The sequence below is a fragment of the Sceloporus occidentalis genome, unplaced genomic scaffold, assembly GCF_023333645.1.
Source record: "Sceloporus occidentalis isolate IW3139 unplaced genomic scaffold, rSceOcc1.0.p SCAF_6, whole genome shotgun sequence".
In the NCBI taxonomy this organism is placed as follows: Eukaryota; Metazoa; Chordata; class Lepidosauria; order Squamata; family Phrynosomatidae; genus Sceloporus; species Sceloporus occidentalis.
Window position 1 is genome coordinate 55,548,977 of NW_028316986.1, and position 21,697 is coordinate 55,570,673.

The 21,697-nt window shown below is 44.7% G+C and overlaps 1 protein-coding gene across 1 annotated transcript in view; it reads right to left on the minus strand.

Moving 5' to 3' along the window:
- The window catches only part of BIRC6 (baculoviral IAP repeat containing 6), a 241,574-nt gene that overhangs the window by 136,690 nt on the left and 83,187 nt on the right, over positions 1–21,697 (minus strand). Inside the window, exons 31-33 of the mRNA XM_089529449.1 lie at positions 21,025–21,158; positions 18,644–18,781; positions 406–533 (exon numbers count right to left, since the gene is read on the minus strand). Coding sequence (XP_089385575.1) covers positions 406–533; positions 18,644–18,781; positions 21,025–21,158 — 400 coding nt within the window. The remainder of the gene's footprint in view (positions 1–405; positions 534–18,643; positions 18,782–21,024; positions 21,159–21,697) is intronic.

The following is a 21,697-nucleotide window of genomic DNA, read 5'->3' on the forward strand; positions in this document are numbered from 1 at the left end:
AGGGAGATGGTATAATTAGTGCCACAGGTATATTAGTGGCTCCTCAACATTTCTGCCACGTTCCTCCCACCAAAGATTCAGACTCATGTGAGATCCTTTTCTACCCAGGTGGAAGAAATCTGCTATTTCACCTGGCAGAGCATGCACAGGATCTCCTCAGGTCCCTTGTCTGCAATTATTGTATTGTCAATATCTGTCAGACTTGCATAAATTTTGCTTAGGTTCATAGTTTTTGCAGGAAAGCCAGGCACCTGGAATTTCCTCCAATTTATACTTTTCTACCAGTGCACTGTAATGACTTGCTCCCTTGGTTAGGAATCTGCGCATTAAACTTCAGACATCATGAAACTGACAGACATCACAAAATATAAAGAACTGAGATCACAACTTCAAACTCAGAATTACCTGCTTGTGATGAACAAGTTGCTTTCTGATCTTTCTAGAATATAATCTATCTAAACTGCTGTTGCCTTTTGAAGACCTGTTGAGGCTCTGTGTATGTAGATTATTATTAATGAAACTCCACTGATTGCCTAAGAGAAAAGAAAATGACATTTAACTATTGACAAAATATGAACATTATTTTTACTTGTGCAAGCCAACACCCATTACACTGATAGGTTAGTATGAAATGTTATTATATGTAAAGAGTATGAAGAGCCTGTGTATTTGCACAACAACTGCAAGAATAATTAAGAACAATCCATACAAACAATATATTAATCACAAACCCTGAAAGACAAGGGACACTACGGCAAGTTTTCTATGAAGTCACTATGCTAACATTATGCAAACAGTTCAGAGACATAGCCATGTGAGTCTGTAAAATGCAGACTAATATGTAAAGGGATCTTGTAGCACCTTTGAGACCAACTGCGAAAGAAGTTCTAGCATAAGCTTTCATAGACTTGGGGACTAAATAGGCCGCCCTGTTCAGCGCCAGAGCGGGGCTGCAACAACTACATGCCGCACCCCCGATCTGGCCTTTCCGGGGTACAAAAAGCAGCTCTTTTTTGCACCATGGAAAGGGTGTCATAGCTGCCAGTGCCGCACTTTTCAGCACTCCTATGGCGCTGCGTCATCTGGATGCAGTGCCAGAGGAGCGCCGTAATGCCACTCATCATGTGGTGGTGAATGTGACGTCACACCAGCATGGGGGCAGAATTGGGGTTTGCGGATGCCATGCCCCCACTCCACTCTGATGCCGGCCTTTCTCACTGGTCTGTCGAGTCTGTTGATCTACTTCCTCAGACTCATTATGCAGTATTTATACATTGTGGGATGTCATGCTAGGGTAGGCAGCTGCAAAAAGAGAACATAACATTTGACTGAGTGGATGAAGAAATAACAATGCAAAGGATACTGACCGCAAAGGTTTATTCTAGACTACTGGCAGTCATCTATCAATGGATTGTATCTCATTGTCTTCCAGGCCAGCGAGAAGTCACATGATTGCAATAAGAATATACTACTTAGCAGTGAAGCTCCTCACGACTGCTTTCTCAGCCAGCACAGAAATGTGAGATTGAAGGTAGAAATACCTGATTCTCTAGGAATGTATGAGACTCCAAGCTAGATTAATGTAATTTCAGACTGAACCATTATGTGACTATTTGGTGGGCATGGCTACCTCCTTCACTGCTGTCTAGAATAAGGCTTTATACTAAGTACCCAACAGGGGCGTAGCCAAAGGGGGGGGGTTTCTTGGGGTCCAGACCCCCCCTTCCATTAGAAAAATGAATGGTTAGTGCTGCTGCGCCGCTGCACCCAAGCCCCATTATAATGGTGGCACTTAGTCTGGACCCCCCCCTTCCTAAAATCCTAGCTACGTCCCTGTACCCAATATATTATTCTTAGACTGCCAAAAGGAGCTATTCAACTAATGGGATCTAAGAGAAGCAAGGCAGCTATCAATCATGGAGGGGTCACAGTGAAGGCACTACAGGAATGATCACCTCCCTAAGGACTCAAACACTGCATGTGCTGAGATGTATTTTTCCATGTGTAGTGTCCAATGAAGGAAAAAGGAGCTGTCCAAGTGATGGCATTGCATACGCCAGTACACTTAGCTACCAAGGAAGGAAAAAAACATCTTGCCAAAGGGATTGGGAAGGGAAAGAGAAAAACAAGTTCTCTGTGTATCTGTAGTGAACTGTTTTTTTAGGTAGATTTTTAACGTGAACACATCTTTTTGCCCTGTTTCTTGACTAGGTGGGATGAGTATTGTTAGAAGGAATAAAAGAGTACGTCTGAGGTGTGTGATGTGGGGATGAAACACCAAAACTCACTGTCTCCATTCATGAAATACAGATGGATGAACACTTTGTTACAGTTTGTTAAGCTTCAAGCTAGCACTCAAAATAACTTGAAGGAATTCCAGTACCTCAATATCTATATTTTCCTACTGGATTCTTTGCACCAGTGAAGGAAAATCTTCCATGTGGTTTCACATACATACTAGGAGTGTTATGGTGACCTGATCAGTCCTCCACTTTTAGATAGATTCCCTAGGGCCTAGGTCTATCAAGGACCTACTGTGGAGGGTTGTCTCTTTATTGATGACTCCCTCAGTGGGCTGGACCAAAAGGGAAAGTGTGCATGGTTCTCTGCCTAGTACGTAAGATTCACCTCCTTGTGGAGGGTCTTGGATACCGAGTCACACATCTGTTAAGATGCAATATGGCTACCACATTGTCTATTCAAATCAGAAAGTGATCTTTCCACTACAAGCAACAATCTCTGAAAGACCAGGAGAATTGTTCTGAGATCCAACCTATTTATGAAGTTCAGCTCCCCTGTGGGGGAGCACAGGCTGTGGACTGTTGAGTCCTGGCAATATGGTCCCAGCCAGCCTGAGTAGCATTTTTAAGAGATAAGTACCCTGAACAGGTCCTTGAGTGATGCGACTTATGGGTGTCCAGGAGTTCCCCAAAGTACATCCATCCCTCCATATTTGCAGATTTGATATTTACGGATTTGATTATTCACAGATTTGATTAATAAGTTCTCTCTAAGAATATCCTCCAGTGCAACTCTGTGGTCAACTTTAACTAAAAGTTGCACTGAAAGACCCAGAGATTCCTCTACTACGCATTTGATGCTCCTCCGGTGTAGCTCTGTGGTCAGTGTCGGTTGGACATTGACCACAGAGTTGCACTGGAAGACCTATAGATTCCTAGAGAGGTGTCCTCTTAGGTAAAAACATGGTGTTTTTGTTATTTGCAGTTCTAGTGAATACGGAAGGACAAGTGTAGTTTGTTTCTCACATGGCTTTTTGTGATTTACCAAGAACTCATACTCTGACAAATAGGCCAGCATACCAGACAGCGTATCAGGCTGGCCCCTGTGGCTATAGAAGAACACTGTTGAAATATGAATACAGTGCTACCTCGGGTTACGAAATTAATTCGTTCCGCGGCGCCGTTCGTAACCCGATACATTTCGCAACCCGAAAAGGCTTTCCGTTAGCGCTGGAAAGCCGCTAGCCGCGCTTCGCATTTGAATTTCGCGCCGAAACGCGCCGAAATGAATTTCGTAACCCGAAAAATCTTTCGTTACCCGGAACAGTTTTTTCCAATCTAACTTTTTCGTACCCCGGAAATTTCGTAACGCAATCAATTCGTATCCCGGGGTACCACTGTACACTTGAATGCCTTGAAGGTGGAAACTAAAATCTTCAAGTTCAAGAATAAATACTCCAGTACCGGCAGTGAGACTGGAGAGATGATCCTTGAACTGATAATAGAAAATTCCAAAAGGATAAATATGCAAATCTGCAGTATAAGGACACAAATAGGGATATGGAAGTAGGCCTCTATAAGATAAATAAAGGCCATAAATGCCCTAGCTGGATGGCCTAATGCAAAAGTTGACACCTTTGGAAGGCTAAGGGGCCACATTAAGCCCCCAGAGTCCTTACATGTTTCTGTAGAAAGATGGAGGTGTTCTTGCCATATTTTTGACCTTTCTTGGTGCCTCAGAGAGCAACTGCCATCGTCCAGCCTGGAGGGAGTGAGGGTGGCAGGCCCAACACTATCGGGTCTGCCCTCAAGAGAAGGAGCCTCCCTCCATGGCAACTGCCTTCGTATAGCCTGGAGAGTGTGAAGGGGTGGGAAGGGGCTAATTTTGAATATTTATTGTATTCTGTATGTATTTTTATTGCTGTAACCTGCCGGATTCCTTGTGATTGGGAGGGCTATAAATAAATAATTTATTATTATTATTATTATTATTATTATTATTATTATTATTATTTTGAGGCAAAAAAAATTTTCAACATTTTTGTAAAAATATGTTTTTACATTGGGGGATCTAGAGGGCCTCCAAGCTTGGTGAAAAGGACCTCCACCCCCTCCCCCGAGGTAATTTAGGTGCATTTTAGAGCATAAATGTGGCCCATGGGGCACACTTTGCCCACTTTTGGGTTTGCAATGCCTCCTTATGGAACCTTCTGTAAACCAACAGTTAGTTTACAAACCTGAGCTCACAAATGGCTCTGTGTTTTGCTTCTCCTGGGGAAAAAAGGACAAAGAGGACAGAATAAAGCATCTGCCCCGTTCCTGTAGGGAGGCAATCTCTGCTACCACTTTTTTGAGAAGAATTGGAATCATAGAATCATAGAGTTGGAAGAGACCACAAGGGCTATCCAGTCCAACCCCCTGCCATGCAGGAAATCTCAATCAAAGCAACCCCGACAGATGGCCATCCAGCCTCTGTTTAAAGACCTCCAAGGAAGGAGACTCCACTACATTCCAAGGGAGTTTGTTCCACTGTCGAACAGCCCTTACTGTCAGGAAGTTCTTCCTAGGGGTTGTTCCCACTTAAGATTTGAAACGATTTAAAATACAACGTTTTTAATAAAATCGATTCAAAATAACACTGTTCTTATCCCGCTATCCGAATCGCTTTGTTCATCGTTCCCATCTGGTTATTTAAATCGAAATTTTTACCTGCAAGCGTTCCTACTTGGCATGAAATCGGTGTTTAAATAAAGCGATTCTTCTCCTCCATACCTTATTTGGAGCTGTCAATCAATAGTACGTCAGAATGACGTAACATTAACCCGGAATATTTGGAAGCGATTTATCTTTTGGCATCGTTTCCATTTCATTGACTGTTTGTGAATTTAGCGAATTTAGGAAAGTGAATTTAGGAAACCCAAGCTCTTTCCAGAGGAACTATGGGATAGGTTTTGCATGACAGCATCCCCTCTTCATGTCTCCCAAGACAGCCAGGGAGAATCCCTTCAGAGAGCACAGAGATCAATGGGGGAGGCTTCTGGCAAAGTGAATTTAGGAAACCCAAGCTCTTTCCAGAGGAACTATGGGATAGGTTTTCCAAGACAGCATCCCCTCTTCATGTCTCCCAAGACAGCCAGGGAGAATCCCTTCAGAGAGCACAGAGATCAATGGGGGAGGCTTCTGGCAAAGCGAATTTAGGAAACCCAAGCTCTTTCCAGAGGAACTATGGGATAGGTTTTCCATGACAGCATCCCCTCTTCATGTCTCCCAAGACAGCCAGGGAGAATCCCTTCAGAGAGCCCAGAGATCAATGAAGGAGGCTGCTGGAAAAGCAGGGAGGGAGCACTCTTCCCAAAGATTCTCTTTCCAGGGTTGGAGGAGAAGGCAGATTCCATTTGAGAAATGGAGGGAGAAAGGCTCTATCCCCCCCCCCCCCATTGATCAGAGCCCTTCCTTGCCTGGGCGAGATCAGATGCCTCCTCGCGAGGAGCCTTCCCTTCCCTGTCTGGGCGAGATCAGAGCCCAAGCGGGCAGGGAATGCCTCTTCGAGAGGAGCCTTCCCTTCCTGCCTCTCCTCCGTTAGAAATGGGCTCTCCCCACACAGAGGGGAGGTTGCAATCCACCGGCAGATGCAGGCGCTTGAACAGCCGGGACTTCAGGCGCTTAAAGCGCCTGTAAACCATTAAAATAAAAAATAAAAATAATCCTTATCTCTTATTGAAAGACCACAGCGGACAAAGGGGTGAGGGAAGCAAAAATGGCCACAGCCACGACGGATGGGGACAGAAAGGGCAACTCCCCCAAGGACAGCCCCATCGCACTCGGCTCCTCCCATCCATCTAACCCGATTTCAAAGGTTGTCGTTCCTATTTAAATGCTCCGGTTCCTAACTCGAATCAAGGGAAAAACGTAGGTCAGACCCTAGTGTTTTTTTAACACGCGTTAAATGAGGAAAATTCGATTTAAATTTTTATCCCGCTCTACGATTCGATTTGTAGTGGGGACGATTGCGGGTTGCTCTAGAACCGTTCTAGGTTTAAATCGGATCCTAATAGGAACGCCACTCCTTGGATTCGATTCAGAACGCGGGGTTTCACCTAGTGGGAACAACCCCCTAATGTTGAGGTGGAATCTCTTTTCCTATAGCTTGCCTCAACTGTATGGTATTGTACTGTATTGATAGTGATGTATTTTTAAGCTATGTATTTGACATGTTTTATTGTTGTAATTTGTAGACTGTTGTAATAGAAATAGTAATTATTATTATTATTATTATTATTATTATTAACTACTCCTAGTTTCTGGAGCAGCAGAAAACAAGCTAGCTCCCTCCTCAATGTGACATTCCTTCAAATATTCCCAGCTTCCTGAGTCATTCCTCATAGGGCAGAGGTAGGCAGCCTTTTTGAGCCAGGGGCCAGGTTGCTGTCCCTCAGACAACTGGGGGGCCGAAGCCAAAAAATAAATAATTAAATATAGGACATTTTCAAATGTAGGACACATTTTTAAAAAAATGGAGGACATGCAAAAATTTTTGATGATTTTTTTTAAAATGTTAATATAAATGCATGTTCGTTAGGCATGATCAAAATGGAGGACATTTGGGCCTCAGAAGCTGGCTGATATCAATATCACCATCATCATCATCATCATCTCATCATCACTACTATCATTGCCAAAGGAGACCTTTTAGCATTAAAAGCACTGAAAATACACAGAAATGCACTTTGGAAAGTCACACTCACCAAATGGAATGGAAAGGAAAGCCTTCTCCTCCTCCTCCTCCTCCTCCTCCTCCTCCCTCCCTCCCCCTCCTCTTCTTTCTCCTCCTCCTCCTTCCTTCCTTCCTTCCTCCCTCCTCCTCCTCCTCCTCCCTCCCTCCCTCCCTCCCTCCTCCTCCTCCTCCTGCTCCTTCCTTCCTCCCTCCTCCTCGTCCTACTCCTCCCTCCTCCTCCTCTTCCCCTGCCCCCTTCCCTTCCTCTCTGCCGCTGTCAGGCAGCCGTGGGAAGGGAGGGAAAGGGCAGGGGGACCCCCTCCCCTTTCCCTTCCTCTCTGTGGCTGTCAGGGCCGGTGAGAAGGAAGCGTCCTCGCCGAGGACAGGCTCCCTTCTCCCTGGCTTGGCCCCCTCCGTCAGCCACGGAGGCGGCAAGGCCGGGGAGAAGGCAGCGGCCTCGCATGGGCCATGGGGGGAGCCCAGGGAAGCGGCAGGCCACTTCCGCGGGCCCCTTCTCGGTCCGTGCGGTCTGAGGCCTCCCTCTGCAGGGAGAGGCCTGGGGCTGCACGGGCCGAAATGGAGCCAGCAGAAGCGGCATGCCGCCTCCGCGGGCTCCCCACAGGGCCCACTGCTCTTAAAGGGCCAGGGGCAGCTTGGAAGCCAAGAGGCCTCCAGGCTGCCCCTGGCCCTTTAAGAGCAGCGGGGGCGAGGAGGATGAGGCTTGCCCTCGTCCTGCTCGCCCCCGGCACAGCGGAAAAAAGGCCGGGGGCAGCCCGGAGGCCTCTGGGCCTCCAAGCTGCCCTTGGCCTTTTAAGGGCGGCGGCAAGGAGGAGGATGAAGCCAGGCTTCGTCCTCCTCCTTGCTGCCGCTCATAAAGGACCAAGGGGAGCTTGGAGGCCCGGAGGAGGAGGAGGCGGTGGCGGCAGGACTGGGTTGGGGCCGGTCCCGCCGCCTCCACGGGCCGCATATGGCCCGTGGGCCGGGGGTTGCTGACCCCTGTCATAGGGCATGGTTTCTAGACCCTTCACCATTTTAGTCGCACTCCTATGGACATGCTCCAGTTTCTCAACATCCTTTTTGAATTGTAATGCCCAGAACTGGACACAATATTACAGGTGGGGCCTGACTACTTCCCTTGATCTAGACACTATATTTCTATTGATGCACCTAAAATCGCATTGGCCTTGTAGCTGCCGCATCGCACTGTTCACTCATGTTCAACTTGTGGTCTACTTGGACTCCTAGATCCCTTTCACACCTAGTTTCATTCGGCCAGATGTCCCCCATCCTATATCTGTGCATTTCATTTTTCTGCCCTAAGTGTAGTACGTTACATTTCTCCATGTTGAATTTCCTTTTGTTAGCTTTGGCCCAGCTTTCTAGTCTATTCAGGTCATTTTGAATTTTGATCCTGTCCTCTGGGGTATTAGCTACTCCTTGTAGTTTGGTGCCACCTGCAAATTTGATGTATGCCCCCAATTCTATCATCCAAGTCATTGATAAAAATGTTGACTAGCATTGGGACCAGGACAGAACCCTGTGGGACCCCATTGGTCACTTTGCTCCAGGATGAAAAGGAGCCACTGTTAAGCCCCCTTTGGGTTCTGCCAGTCAACCAATTACAAATCCAGGTAACAGTTACTTTGTCTAGCCCACATTTCACTAGCTTGTTTGCAAGAATGTCATGGGGGAACTCTGTTAAAAGCCTTACTGAAATCAAGATATACTAAATCCACAGCATTCCCTTCATATACCAAGCTGGTAATTACATCAAAAAAGATTAGATTTGTCAGGCATGACTTGTTTCTTTGAAACCCATGTTGACTTCTAGTGATTATGGAATTGCCTTCTAGATGTTCACAGACTCTCTGTTTAATTATCTGCTCTAGAATCTTTCCTGGTATTGATGTCAGACTAGCATTTCTCCAGAAAACCAGACAATGAGGGCCACAAGAAGTCCAACTTGAAAACCTGTCTGAACTCTAGTTGGTATTTCAATCATGTAAAGTATCCAAGATCTGAAGTTGAAATTTCAGAGGTAGAAGGGAAAGTTTAAATCTTCCAAACCCATGATGCCAATAAATGAAAGAAAACTGTTGCTAGGGCTACTGTTGTTTTTGAAAAGGTGCAGCCTTTTTCTTGGCATTAGTTTCAACTAAAAGGTATTCGAGAGCCAAATATGCAGAGTCTTGAACTCTAGAAGAAAACTGATGATATGTCTAGAAGACAAAACAGCATTCCAAGGTTTATGCTACAGATTATCAATCCATTGTGGCAACAAGAAATTATTGTTGTTGGCAACAACAAGAAGTTATTGTTGTTGTTGTTGTTCTAACCCACCTCTCCCCAAGGTTTGAAATTAGAACATATTAAAATCCGATAATATAAAATTTACAATATATCAGTTTAAAATTCATAGTTTAAAATCAACTAGATAGGCCCAACAGAAGAGATAAGCCTTTAATACTGTTTTAAATTCAGACAGCATGTTTAGTTGTTGAATCTCTCCCAGCAGTTCATTCCACAATCTATGGGTGGCTGATGAAAATGTCCTCTGGGTGACAGCTGCCTGTCTAATTATGGCCTGTTGAAGTAAACGCCCCCCAGAGGATCTGACTGTATGGGGCACATTATACAGGAGGAGGTAATACCATAGATAACCTGGACCCAAACAATGTAAGGCTTTACTCAGTTAAGGACCAGACCAGGTTAGGTGGGCGGCGGGGAGGGGTGTTGCCTTGATCCATAAAAACACCCTTTCCTTGACCAGGAACCATGTCCAACAAACTGACTTTATTGAGTGTATTTACCTGACCCTGAAGGCCAGGGACAGTTTAGGGATTCTGTTGGTCTACCGGCCACCCCGTGCGCTAACAGACTCCCTGACCGAGCTGACACAGCTGGTCTCGGAGCTGGTGCTGGAGTCCCCTAGGCTTCTTGTCCTGGGGGACCTCAACATCCCCTTCGAGGCCAGCAATGGTCCATCTGGTGTGGCTCGGGAGTTCATGGCTACCATGACTGCCATGGGCCTGTCCCAATTGGTCTCAAGGCCCACACATTCTGCTGGTAATACACTCGATGTTGTCTTTTGTACGGACATGGAGACTCCGTGGGCAGAGGTAACCAATGTCTCTGCCCTGTCATGGATGGACCATTTCCTGGTCGAGGCTAGCTTCAAGGCATCTACCCAATTCCCTCCCGAGGGTGGTGGATCTATTAGGATGGTCCACCCTCGAAGGCTGATGGAACCCAAAAGGTTCCAAGAAGCCCTAGAGGGGTATATGGTTGGAACTGACGGTGATTCTGTTGATGCCCTGACTAACATCTGGGATATAGATCTCTCCAGGGCTATACACAGCATCGCTCCCAAGCGTCCTTTCCGGCCCGCTTCCAAAAAGCAACCCTGGTATACGGAAGATCTCAGGGAAAGGAAGTGGGCTGTGCAACGACTAGAGCGCGACTGGCGAAGACATCAGCACTTAGCCGACAAGGCACTCCTAGAGTCTCATTTGAAGGCCTACGGAGTGGCAATAAGTGCAGCAAAGCACTCGTTCTATGCTGCACGTATTGCGTCCGCGGAGTCGCGTCCGGCAGAGCTGTTCAGGGTGGAGAGGGAGCTTACTCAATTGCCTCACTCACTGAACCCTATTTTGGAACCATCTAAAGCCTGCTGTGACGAGTTTAACAACTTCTTTGTGGATAAAATCTCTCGGATAAGGGCTGACCTCAACGCTAGTATTTCTTCAGAATCCAGAGTAGAGGTCTCCAGAGCTTCCGTGGACTGTGTTAGACTGGATCATTTTGAGTCGGTGAGTACTGAGAAGTGGACAAGATTCTTCGAAGTGTTAGGAAGACGATTTGCTCTCTCAAGCCCTGTCCCTCATGGCTGGCAGCTCAAGGGGGGGCAGTTGTAATCTCTATGTTATGCCGCATAATCAATTCATCTTTTGAGGAAGGGCGGTTTCCATCTAGCTTAAAATTGGCCGTTGTAAAACCACTGCTGAAAATGCCCTCCCTAGACCCCCTGATTCGGAATAACTATCGGCCTGTTTCACTGTTGCCTTTTTTGGGGAAGGTGATCGAGAGGGTGGTTGCCTTCCAGCTTCAAGCGATCTTGGATGAAACGGATTTTCTAGATCCATTTCAAACCGGCTTCCAGGCGGGCTATGGAGTTGAGACTGCCATGGTCGCCCTGGTCGATGATCTCCATCTGGGCATGGACAGGGGTAGCGTGTCCTTGTTAGTGCTTTTGAACATCTCAGCGGCTTTCGATACCATTGACCATGGTATCCTTCTGGAACGCCTGAGGGAGTTAGGTATCGGAGGCACTGCGCTCCAGTGGTTCCGTTCCTACCTCTCGGGTAGATTCCAGATGGTGCAGCTGGGGGACATTTGCTCTGATAAGAGGGCGCTTACATCTGGTGTCCCTCAAGGAGCTATTCTGTCCCACATGCTATTCAACATTTACATGAAACCGCTGGGAGAGATCATCTGGAGACACAGGGCGCAGTGTTATCAGTACGCTGATGAAACCCAAATATGCTTCTCTGTGTCTCCGACTGATGCAGTGACCAGGGATGGCATCTCTCCTCTAAATGCCTGCTTGCAGTCGGTAATGGGCTGGATAAGGGAAAACAGACTCAGTTTGAATCCAGAGAAAACGGAAGTGCTCGTGATAGGTTCCCCGGGCCCGGGGATGGAAATTTGTCCACCTGTCCTAAATGGGGTCACGCTTCCCCTGAAAGACTCTGTTCGCAGTCTGGGGGTGCTTCTGGATTCGTCGCTCCACCTTATATCTCAGGTGGATGCGACAGTCAGGAGCACCTGTTATCAACTTCGGCTGATACGCCAGCTGTGACCCTACCTGGGGGGACCTTGAAACGGTGGTACATGCTCTGGTAACCTCTCGGTTGGATTTCTGTAATGCGCTCTACGTGGGGCAACCCTTGTACCATACCCGGAAGCTTCAATTAGTACAGAATATGGCAGCTAGGTTGGTCACTGGATGCTCCAGGACCAGCCATATAACACCTATCCTGCAAGATCTACATTGGCTGCCTATTCTCTTCCGGGCGCAATACAAGGTGTTGGTTATAACCTATAAAGCCCTAAATGGCTTGGGCCCAGGGTACTTGGAGGACCGCCTCTCCCCATATAATCTGCCCTGCACTCTCAGATCGGCCGGGAAGCATTTGTTAAGGGTTCCTAAGTCAAAATACACCTTGACGGCACAAAGGGCGTTTTCCATCTCGGCCCCGCAGCTCTGGAACTCTCTTCCCGACGAGCTCTGCTCCGTCACCTCTCTTGATCTTTATAGAAAGGAATTAAAGACCTTTCTCTTCCGACAAGCTTTCCCCCATGTGTCCTGACTTCATGCTGTTCTCCCCTGTTGTACAATGGTTTTATTCAGCTAGTCTGTTTCTTCTGGTTTTTTATGCTGTTGTATTTTATAGTGTTTTAAACGTAATGAGCTGTTTTTATGATGTTTATATTGTATGTTTTGTATTCTGTTTTTGTATTTCTTTTGCTTTGTTGTAACCCGCTTTGATCTACCCTGGAAAAGTGGGCTATAAATAAAAATTATTATTATTATTATTATTATTATTATTATTATTATTTAAATGTAATAACCAAGGCTTTGTACTTTGTTCGAAAACTAACAGGCAGATTTTAATATCAATGTGGTATGCTCACTCCTAGATGTACAAGTGATCAATCTATCTGTCGTGTTTTGAACTAATTGAGGTTTCCGAACTTGGTACAAAGGTAGCCCAATGCATAGCACATTGCAAAGGTCCAGCCCTGAGGTTACCAGCACATGCACTACCATCTTTAGGTCTTCCATTTCTAGGAAAGGGTGCAGTTGGCTATCAGCAGAAGCTAATAATTAGCACTCTTAACTGTTACATCTATCTCGGCTTACATTTGAAATGCAGATCCAGGAGCACTCCCAAACTGCAAATAGACTTTTAGGAGAAGTGTAATCCCACCTAGAACTGGTTGATACACTTCCAACCCTAGATTAGAATCCTTAATATTAAGCACCTGTCTTATTTGGATTCAGTTTCAATTTGTTTGCCTTCATTCAGCCCATTATCTCTTCCAGGCACTCATTCAGATGAGACACACTTCTCAGCTGAGACTGTTTTAGAAGGTATAGCAAAATATATGTGTGTGTCACCAGCATGCTGATAGCACCTCCCCTCATGCCTCTGGATGAACTTTCCCAGCAGTTTCATGTAAATATTAAAAAGCATTGGGGATAGAGTAGTACCTTGTGGTATGCCATATAACTCCTTTTTTTTGAGGAACAACTATCCCCAGCACCACCATCTGGAACTTGCCTGAGAGCTAAGACCAGAACCACTGCAACACAGTGCCTTCCATTCCCAAAACTCCCAACAGGCGTTGCAGAAGGATACCATGGTTGACGGTATCTAACACTGCTGAGAGGTCTAAAAGCACCAACAGCAACATACTCTTCCCCTTAGTGTTAAGATGAAGATCAGCCACTGAAGAGACTACAGTTGTTTCAACTCCATATCCGTCTCTGAAGCAGGTTTGAAATGGGTCAAGGAAGTGTGTGTCATCCAAAACTGCCTGAAGTTGGAAGGCAACTGCCCTTTCAATCACCTTACCCAAAAAAGGAAGATTAGACACTGATCTATAACTATTACGGTCCAGCGGATCCAGGAAATGCTTTATCATAAGTGATTTAACCACATCCTCTTTTAGACCAGATGGAAAGTTCCCCTTGAGAGATCCATTAATATGTTGTATTTGAAATTGAATTTCATCTCCTCCTTGAACAACCAGCCAAGAGGGACAGAAATTGAGGGGGAAAATCTCTTCCTTATGTACTCCAGCAGCCTGTCCACAACAGCAATATTCACCAGCTGAAACTGATCCAGTATAATCACTGCATGCCCCCTTATTGACTTCTGCTTCAATGATGGAATACAACTAAGCTCTTATATGAGATTTTATCCATGAAATTGTCATTGAAAGCACCACAGTGAGCTACTGGAGGTTCTAAGATTGAACTCAGGGGGGAAGGCACTTTAGTTAAACCTTTCACCACCCTGAATAGCTTAACTGTAATTGAATTCACAGACGTAATACATGCTTTCTTCACTGCATATATTGCCACCCTATAGGAATAAAGATGTTTCTTATATCATGGCTTGTCACGTGAAAGTTGAATTGTACACCATCTGTACTCTAGCCATTGTCCATTGTTTCAAAGTATGCTGAGAATCTGGAATAGCATCTGTAATGTATATGAAAGACTTGCATAGTAAGTCAGAGTCTAGAAATGTATCACTGTCTGGGTCTTCTGTCAATAATATGGAAGCATGGGTAATGCTAGATGCTGGAGGAAGCTCTTGCTGAAAGGGTTGCCATCTTTTGTCTCTGTCCTTATTTCACTGGCATTCTGCAATAGTGTATCACTAAAGCACTGGTTGGGAGGACTATGATGTGGGCATTCACTAGTGGTACTTGCAGTTTAACCATAAGATGAGGTAAAAAAGAATTAAGTTTCTGGGCAAATTTTCCCCAAAGAGGAAAGGAAACTTCCTGGAGTATTTTTTTTTTTTGAATGCTTAGGGAAAATGAATTTTTGTCTTAATGCCTGTTCCAGAGCCTGATAAATCAATGGCCTGTTACAGACAGCCAAAATAAAGCTGCTTCGAGTCACTTTGGAGGTATAGTATTTCAATGATGCATGAGTCTGGAAGTTTCACCAAAGCTGCACTCCAGTCTTTAGGACTGGAGTGTGGCTTTGGTGCGGCCTTTGGACTCTTAGGACGCATGTATCATTGAAATACCATACCTCCAAAGTGATTCGAAGCGGCTTTATTTTGGCTGTCTGTAACAGGCCAATGAATCTACCATTAGAAGAATCTTCTGTAATGGCTGCATCTAAATGATCAATGTTCTCCCCTATTCATTCTTCAAGGAGACAAGGAGAAGGAGAAATTGAGCCAACCTCTTCCAAACCTGCTTTGGAAGTAATCTGTGATACCATGGGTTAAACCCTCCTTCCTCCAACCGGGCTTCTATGACAAAAATCATACTGGAAGTTTTGACTCTTTATGCTGTAATTCTAAGAAGGAGCTCCCTGAGTGGAGACTAGCGAGAGGGAGTGAAGATGGGAAGACGCATGTTGGACATAGAACTGAGAGGACCACTGGATTCCAGTTTTATTATGGCCCTTAATTTTGTTAGAACAAAAATTCCCCATTAGGGAGTGATAGGGAATAAAGGAGGAATGAGTACATTGTAACCACTAGGTGAGAAGAGGAAGGGAAACCAAAACCAGCATAAAAAGTAAAATAGGATTGCTGCTAAAATAAAATAGACACTAGGCCATGACAATCTGGGATCTTCAGGAATTCTCAATTTTCACATTGTATGTGTGTAAAAGGTGACATAAGGCAATCAGTCTGATAGGGCATGGGAATGAGAAGTTACCAATTTGTTCCTGATTCTTTCCAGTGCCTAGCAAATAATTTATCAGTAATCATCTTAATCATTTCCTCCATCAAGTTGTATTGTTGCTGATGCACCTTGGAAAGCCCCAATGTTGATATCTAAGATAAGGAGCTAGTATAGGAATGGAAGACCATGAAATGATTGGTTATGGTTGGAGGTGCTAGAACAATTCAACGCAGTAATGGGGAACTGTTGTCTGTAAGATCTGCTTCAATCCTCAAGAGTGCTGGGGGTGATGGAGGGGGGACACAAAACCTGGATTTATAAGGACTTCAGACTGGGCATTTGGCCTGGAGATTCTTGGGCCAAATAGTCCTTGGAGTGTGTGAAAGGCTTAAGATGGAGCCTTACAGGCTGAGACCATAATTGGACTGGAGGTGGAGAAACAATGGAACCGAGAAGAGGAAAGGGCATTCTGAACTGTTGTTGTCAACTGTCGTCAAGTCAACTTCAACTTATGGAGATCTTGTGAATGAGAGACCTCCAGATCATCCTGTCATCAATTTCCCTGCGCAGATCTTACAGACTCAGAGCTGTAACTTCTTGATCGCATCTATCCATCTGGAATGTGGCCTCTATCTTTTCCTACTGCCTTCTACTTTGCTAAGTATTATTGCCTTTGTGAAGTCGAAGGCTTTCATGGCCGGCATCCATAGCTTTTTGTGGGTTTTTTGGGCTATATGGTCATGTTCTAGAAGAGTTTCTTTCTGACGTTTCACCAGCATCTGTGGATGGCATCTTCAGAGAATGCTTGTCTGGAGAAAACTGTGTGTGTGTGTGTGAGCCTGGGAATGCAGGAGTGATTTGCATGTGTATTCCCAGCAAATGGGAAACCACTAAGAGTCAGGGGCTTTCCCAGCAAATAATGATCACTAATTAGCAGACACTAATTCTCCTTTGCATTAACCTCCCAGCCTGAGGCCTGCCATCAGCAACAGAACAATACACATGCAAATCACTCCTGCATTCCCAGGGTCACACAGTGTGTGTGTGTGTGCGTGCGCGTGTGCACTCACACACACACAATTTTTTCCAGGCAAGCATTCTCTGAAGATGCCAGCCACAGATGCTGGCAAAACATCTGGAAGAAACTCTTCTAGAACATGGCCACATAGCCCAAAAAACCCACAAAAAACTATTATTGCCTTTTCTAATGAGACATGTCTACTCAAGATATGGCCAAAGTATGACAATATCAGTTTAGTCATATTTTTGTATTCCTCTCTGACAATGAACCTGGCTTTAGTCCAGAGTTCTTCTGGCTTCTGGTCAATTACGCTTAATAGTGCAAATCTATTTCCCACATTACCTTTAAACTCTACAAAGACTGTTCTTCAGGTCGTATTTCAGCATGATGGTTGGTTTAGTGTTCTTTTTTAGTTTTATTCTAACTTTTGCTATTAGTAGTTCATGGGTTGAACGAAAATCTGCTCCTGGTCTTTTTTATGTAGAGAGAATTAAGCTTCTCCATCCTCTGCTTCCAATTATGTAGTTAAGTCTATACTGGACATCAGGTGATGTCTGAACTATGCCCCCACCAAAAGAAGAAGAAGAAGAAGAAGAAGAAGAAGAAGGCAGCAGGGTGGGGGCACAGTTCAGACATCACCTGATGTCCAGTATAGACTACATAACTGGAAGCAGAAGATGGAGAAGCTGGGAGGCTAATGCAGCCGCCCCTTTTCTTGCCAGGTTGGAGGCAGGGCAGCCTCACCGGCAGCCCCTGCAGCTCCAACATGGTGCTTTTTCAGGCCATGGAGAAGCGGCAAAATGGAAAAGGAGTGCCCCTGGGGCCACAGCCAGATTTCTCCCTGGCACCGTTCCCGCAGCCATGTCAGAGGCACGTGCCAGGAGGCATGTGCCAGAAGGAGGCGTGTGCCAAAAGGAGCTCCTTCTGGCATGTGCCTCATTCCTGCACCGCTGTTAGGCCACCACAAGCGGCCTGGGGTGGCGCGAACATGTCATGCCCACAACATGCCATTTGGACGTGACACAGCTGTGACATCATAATGGCGGTGCCCATGTACACAGGGTGTCGCCATTATGCTGCCACTGGCACGTACTAGGTTTAGGGAGCATGTACATGGTGCACGCTCCCTAACCCTAATACCGGTGCTGGCACACTGCTTTTGGGAGGTCTGTACCGCACCAAAGCTAAGATGGAAACAAAGGAATGTTTTCCATAGGAAAAGAACAGGTTCCTTTTGCCAAGGAAAGAAAAACCTTATCCAAATCTCCACCCCAAGGAAACAGAACAGTGAAAGTGAGTCAGAAAGCACATTATAGACTAGAAAATAGTCTTCAGAGGTATAAAAATCAGGTAAATACTCAATCTGAGGAGGGGCTAAAACATGTGACTTCCTGGGCAGCCAGAAGGAACACTTGGGGAGGAGCCTCACAGCTATGCAATTTCTTCTCATGAATCCAATCACATGACTCCTGCCTGACCTGGGTAAAAAACTGTCGAATCACGTATGATTCAACTGACATATATTTATCTGTTGCTAAAAATGTACATGATAGTTGCCTAGGAATTCCTACCAGTGCACACAGGAAATATTTCCATAGTTCATAATGAAGCCCATCTCACTGGCTGATGCTAATCACAATAAAAAGGCATTACTTCCAGAGGTAACAAGCAATCTGCTCGTGCAGCCTAGGAAGGAGTAGATCATGACTGAGCTTTATGCAGATACACACATCCTACTTGTTCCTGCTTTACTCCTGCCAGGTAGGATAACGATTAAATTAACTAGAAGCCTACCAGAACTACACTACACTACTTGCCATCCATGGATGGCAAGCCCCGTTGGCCCAAATGGCAGTGCGGGGCAGAAAGCTGCATGCATGTCGCACCACTAATTAATTAGATACAATGTGGCTTGAGGTCCTGTGTTTTTTTTGCAACTGGGGGAGGGGGGATGGATCCTCCATGGATACTAGGGTCCGACTGTATAAGCTCATTGTGTCAGCTAAACCCAGGGCCATGACTTGTTGTTTATCATGCAAACTCAAATCACAAACCAATATTGTATAAATCATAGACTATTATGGAAAGACTAGCCCTATTTCTGTCTTCAGCTTCTGGTTATTTGCGGGAACAGCAAAATGGGAATGACTAGATTTCATACATTAGTAAACAGTGTGATCATTATAAACCAAGATAGCCATTAGTATTAAATATTGTATACTATACCAGTCAAGAATCTTTCCCTCTCTTTTCCATTCAAAGGCTTCTTAGCTGTAGCTGCTTCATCTTCCACAGTTGCAACATAGTCTAAAAGCCTGGAAACCAGCATTACAACCCAGCTAATCATAGGAATGTCCAGAACACCTTAAAAATAATTTGATTAAGGAATTCAGTTTTAGGTGAAAGTAAGAAATGTTTGAAAGGTTTGAACACATGAACACATATATGTGTGTGTATGAAATATCTATTTCATAATGAGAAAGTCCTCTTCAGGAATTGCATTTTCTTCTTCAAAGCAAATACAAGGTCAGAAGCCTAAAGGCACCAGATTCCATCTGAACTAGTTATCCCTGGTTTGTACTTGGATGGGAAACCATCAACAAATACCAGACACTATAGGTTATATTTCCACCTCTGAGCGTTGCTCGCCTAAGAAAACTCTATGAAATTCAGTTTCATCTTAACTCAACAGACAACATGAAGACACATACACATAAAGAGAGGCAGAGATGTATGAAAGCATAATAAAAGGTGAAGCAGTGCTGGTATATTTAATTTTATCTAAAATATTTTTAAAGCTGGCTCTTAAGAACAGAAACCATCAGTGCATCTTGTGAGATTGGCATTCAGTGTCTTATGCATAATCAGGAGCTTTTCAGGCACTATTTCAATTGCAGCCTCCTACATTTCTTCACCAAAGGTCACCCCAAAATTCAAGAAAACAGCTTTCAATAATGATAAGGCAAAGAAGAAGAAAAACCTGGACAGCTCCTCTCCCTAAGGATGCATAGTGAAGAGCTCTGTACAAACACACAACATTCTGAATTCAAGGCACAGTTTTATTGACTCATGACCAGCTAAACCACTACAATTACAAATCAGAAATGCACCATTTAGCTTTGAACTTCTAACAAAGGAGTTGACAGGTGTTGCTCACAAGCCACCAGAAGCCCTACAGCACATTCCTGTGGCTCCAAGATACCTGTAGTAATCCCCCCTTTTCTCTTCTGTTTTAAAAAAATAAAATTGGGGCACAGAAATTATCAATGTCTCAGAGCCCCCGCAGATGTGTAGTTGGGCTTTCTGAGTCATTTTCATGGGCTCTAGGCCTGTTTTCTGCCTGCTGGGGCCATTTTACAAAATATAAAGCAATAATCTAGTCTTTGCCAATTATAAAAAGGCCCATCTATCAAGTAACAATAGTCTTAAATGGACAATTATGCCTATGTTTCCATGGGAGAGGGAACTATGGATCATTCTATGGCAACCTTTTCCCCAGAAAAAAATAGGGAACAGTGATGGCGGGCGGTGTGGGTGTGGGTGGGTGCAAAAGCCTTCCAAAGTTCTAAGGATTGAAGAGGCAACCTTCTCTTGGCACTTGGATTTAATCTATCCATGTTCTCTCACATACTGCTACCAAGTTACCTTAAAGTATTTGGAACACTGAATGATTTTAACTGAAACTTGCAAAATTGGCTATTACTATCTGAGGCCGGTTACAGACCGGCACTTGGGACGTCCGCAGGACGTCCCATTTTAAAAAAGGGGCATCTCTTCTAGACGCCCCTGGCTCTAATACGGACTCTGTCCGTACAATATGGCGCCGGCCGTTCCACACGGCCGGCGCCATCTTTACGTATCAGACGCTGTGCGTCCGAACGTGTCACGGCGCCTGTGACATCGCGAGTGCGCCAGCGGCGCCTCGCGACGTCATTAGGGCGCCGCAGAAAGAAGCTCCATTTTGGAGCTTCTTTTTTGCTCCGCAAGGGAGCCGTGCGGTGTGGCTGCGACGGCTCCCTTACGGAGCAAACGGCGGCGGTGGCAGACCGCCTCAAAGCGGCGGTCTATAACCCGCCTATGTTTGATTGAATAAGGTTGCTGATCATAATATAAATTTAACTGCTACTGTATAGATAAAACAATAGTTACCATTTAATATAGTTATCATTTTATATTGTTTTCTACTTTTAATTATGAGCCATCTTAAGTGGACTTTTGGCTCTAAAACAGTTTAAAAATAGTTACATAAGTTATCAGGGCAAATAAATTAATCAGTGGATGAAATCAAGTTATGTATGTGCCTTCAAGTCACCTACTGATTTATGGCAACCCCATGAACTTCATAGGGTTTTCTTAGACAAAGAATACCCAAGAGGTGATTTGCCAATTGAGCCAATGAGTTCTTCAGCACCAAGGCACAGGTAACTTTCCAAGCCACTCTTTCTACACTGCTTGGGCTCTGAGGACCTCTCTGAGCCTGGCACTGAGGAGGCTACAGCATAACTATGCCAGCAGAGCTTTTCAATCTACCAGGTTTAAATAAGATGCTAGTCTTAATACCATGCTTAGTAGTGACATCAATTTTATGCTTTAGAAATCAACATTACCTTCTGTGCATCTATGGGCAGGTAGCTGAGGCTGAAGTGGAGACAACAAGTTATCCAATAAATTCAGCAAACTTTCCAGTACACCAGTGTTGCTGAGTGATCTTTGGCCAATGCAAGAAAGCAACATGAAGACTCTAAATATAAAGATTTTTTTTTCAAAAACTGTTAGTTGTGCTTAAATCATAATTAAGGCAGCAATACCTCAACTAAGATTCTACATCACTGAATTGTAAACTAAAACACTTAATTCAAGGATTCAACTTTTCCTTCCTGTTCCACAAAAATTAAAAAGTAAATATTGCTATGCTATGTACCACAAATTGCGCAGAACCTCTAATGCCAGTAACAATTTGTAAACATTCTCAGCCAAAACAATCAATATACAGATCCACATTCTAAAGTAAAAATGCTTACAACAGTTGGGAATTAATCCTGATGAATCCAGAAATTTAACCCTGATGATAACGACTAAAACCTTCTCTTGACCCCTCCTCTCTGTCTAGCTATTGTCCGATTTCTCTTCTTCCCTTTCTTTCTAAAGTTTTGGAACGGGTTGTTTATTCTCACAGTCTTGAGTTTCTTGAAGCCAACTCCATCCTCGATCCCTTTCAGTCTGGTTTCCGCCCAAGGCATTCTACAGAGACAGCTCTCACTAAGATCTCGAATGACCTTT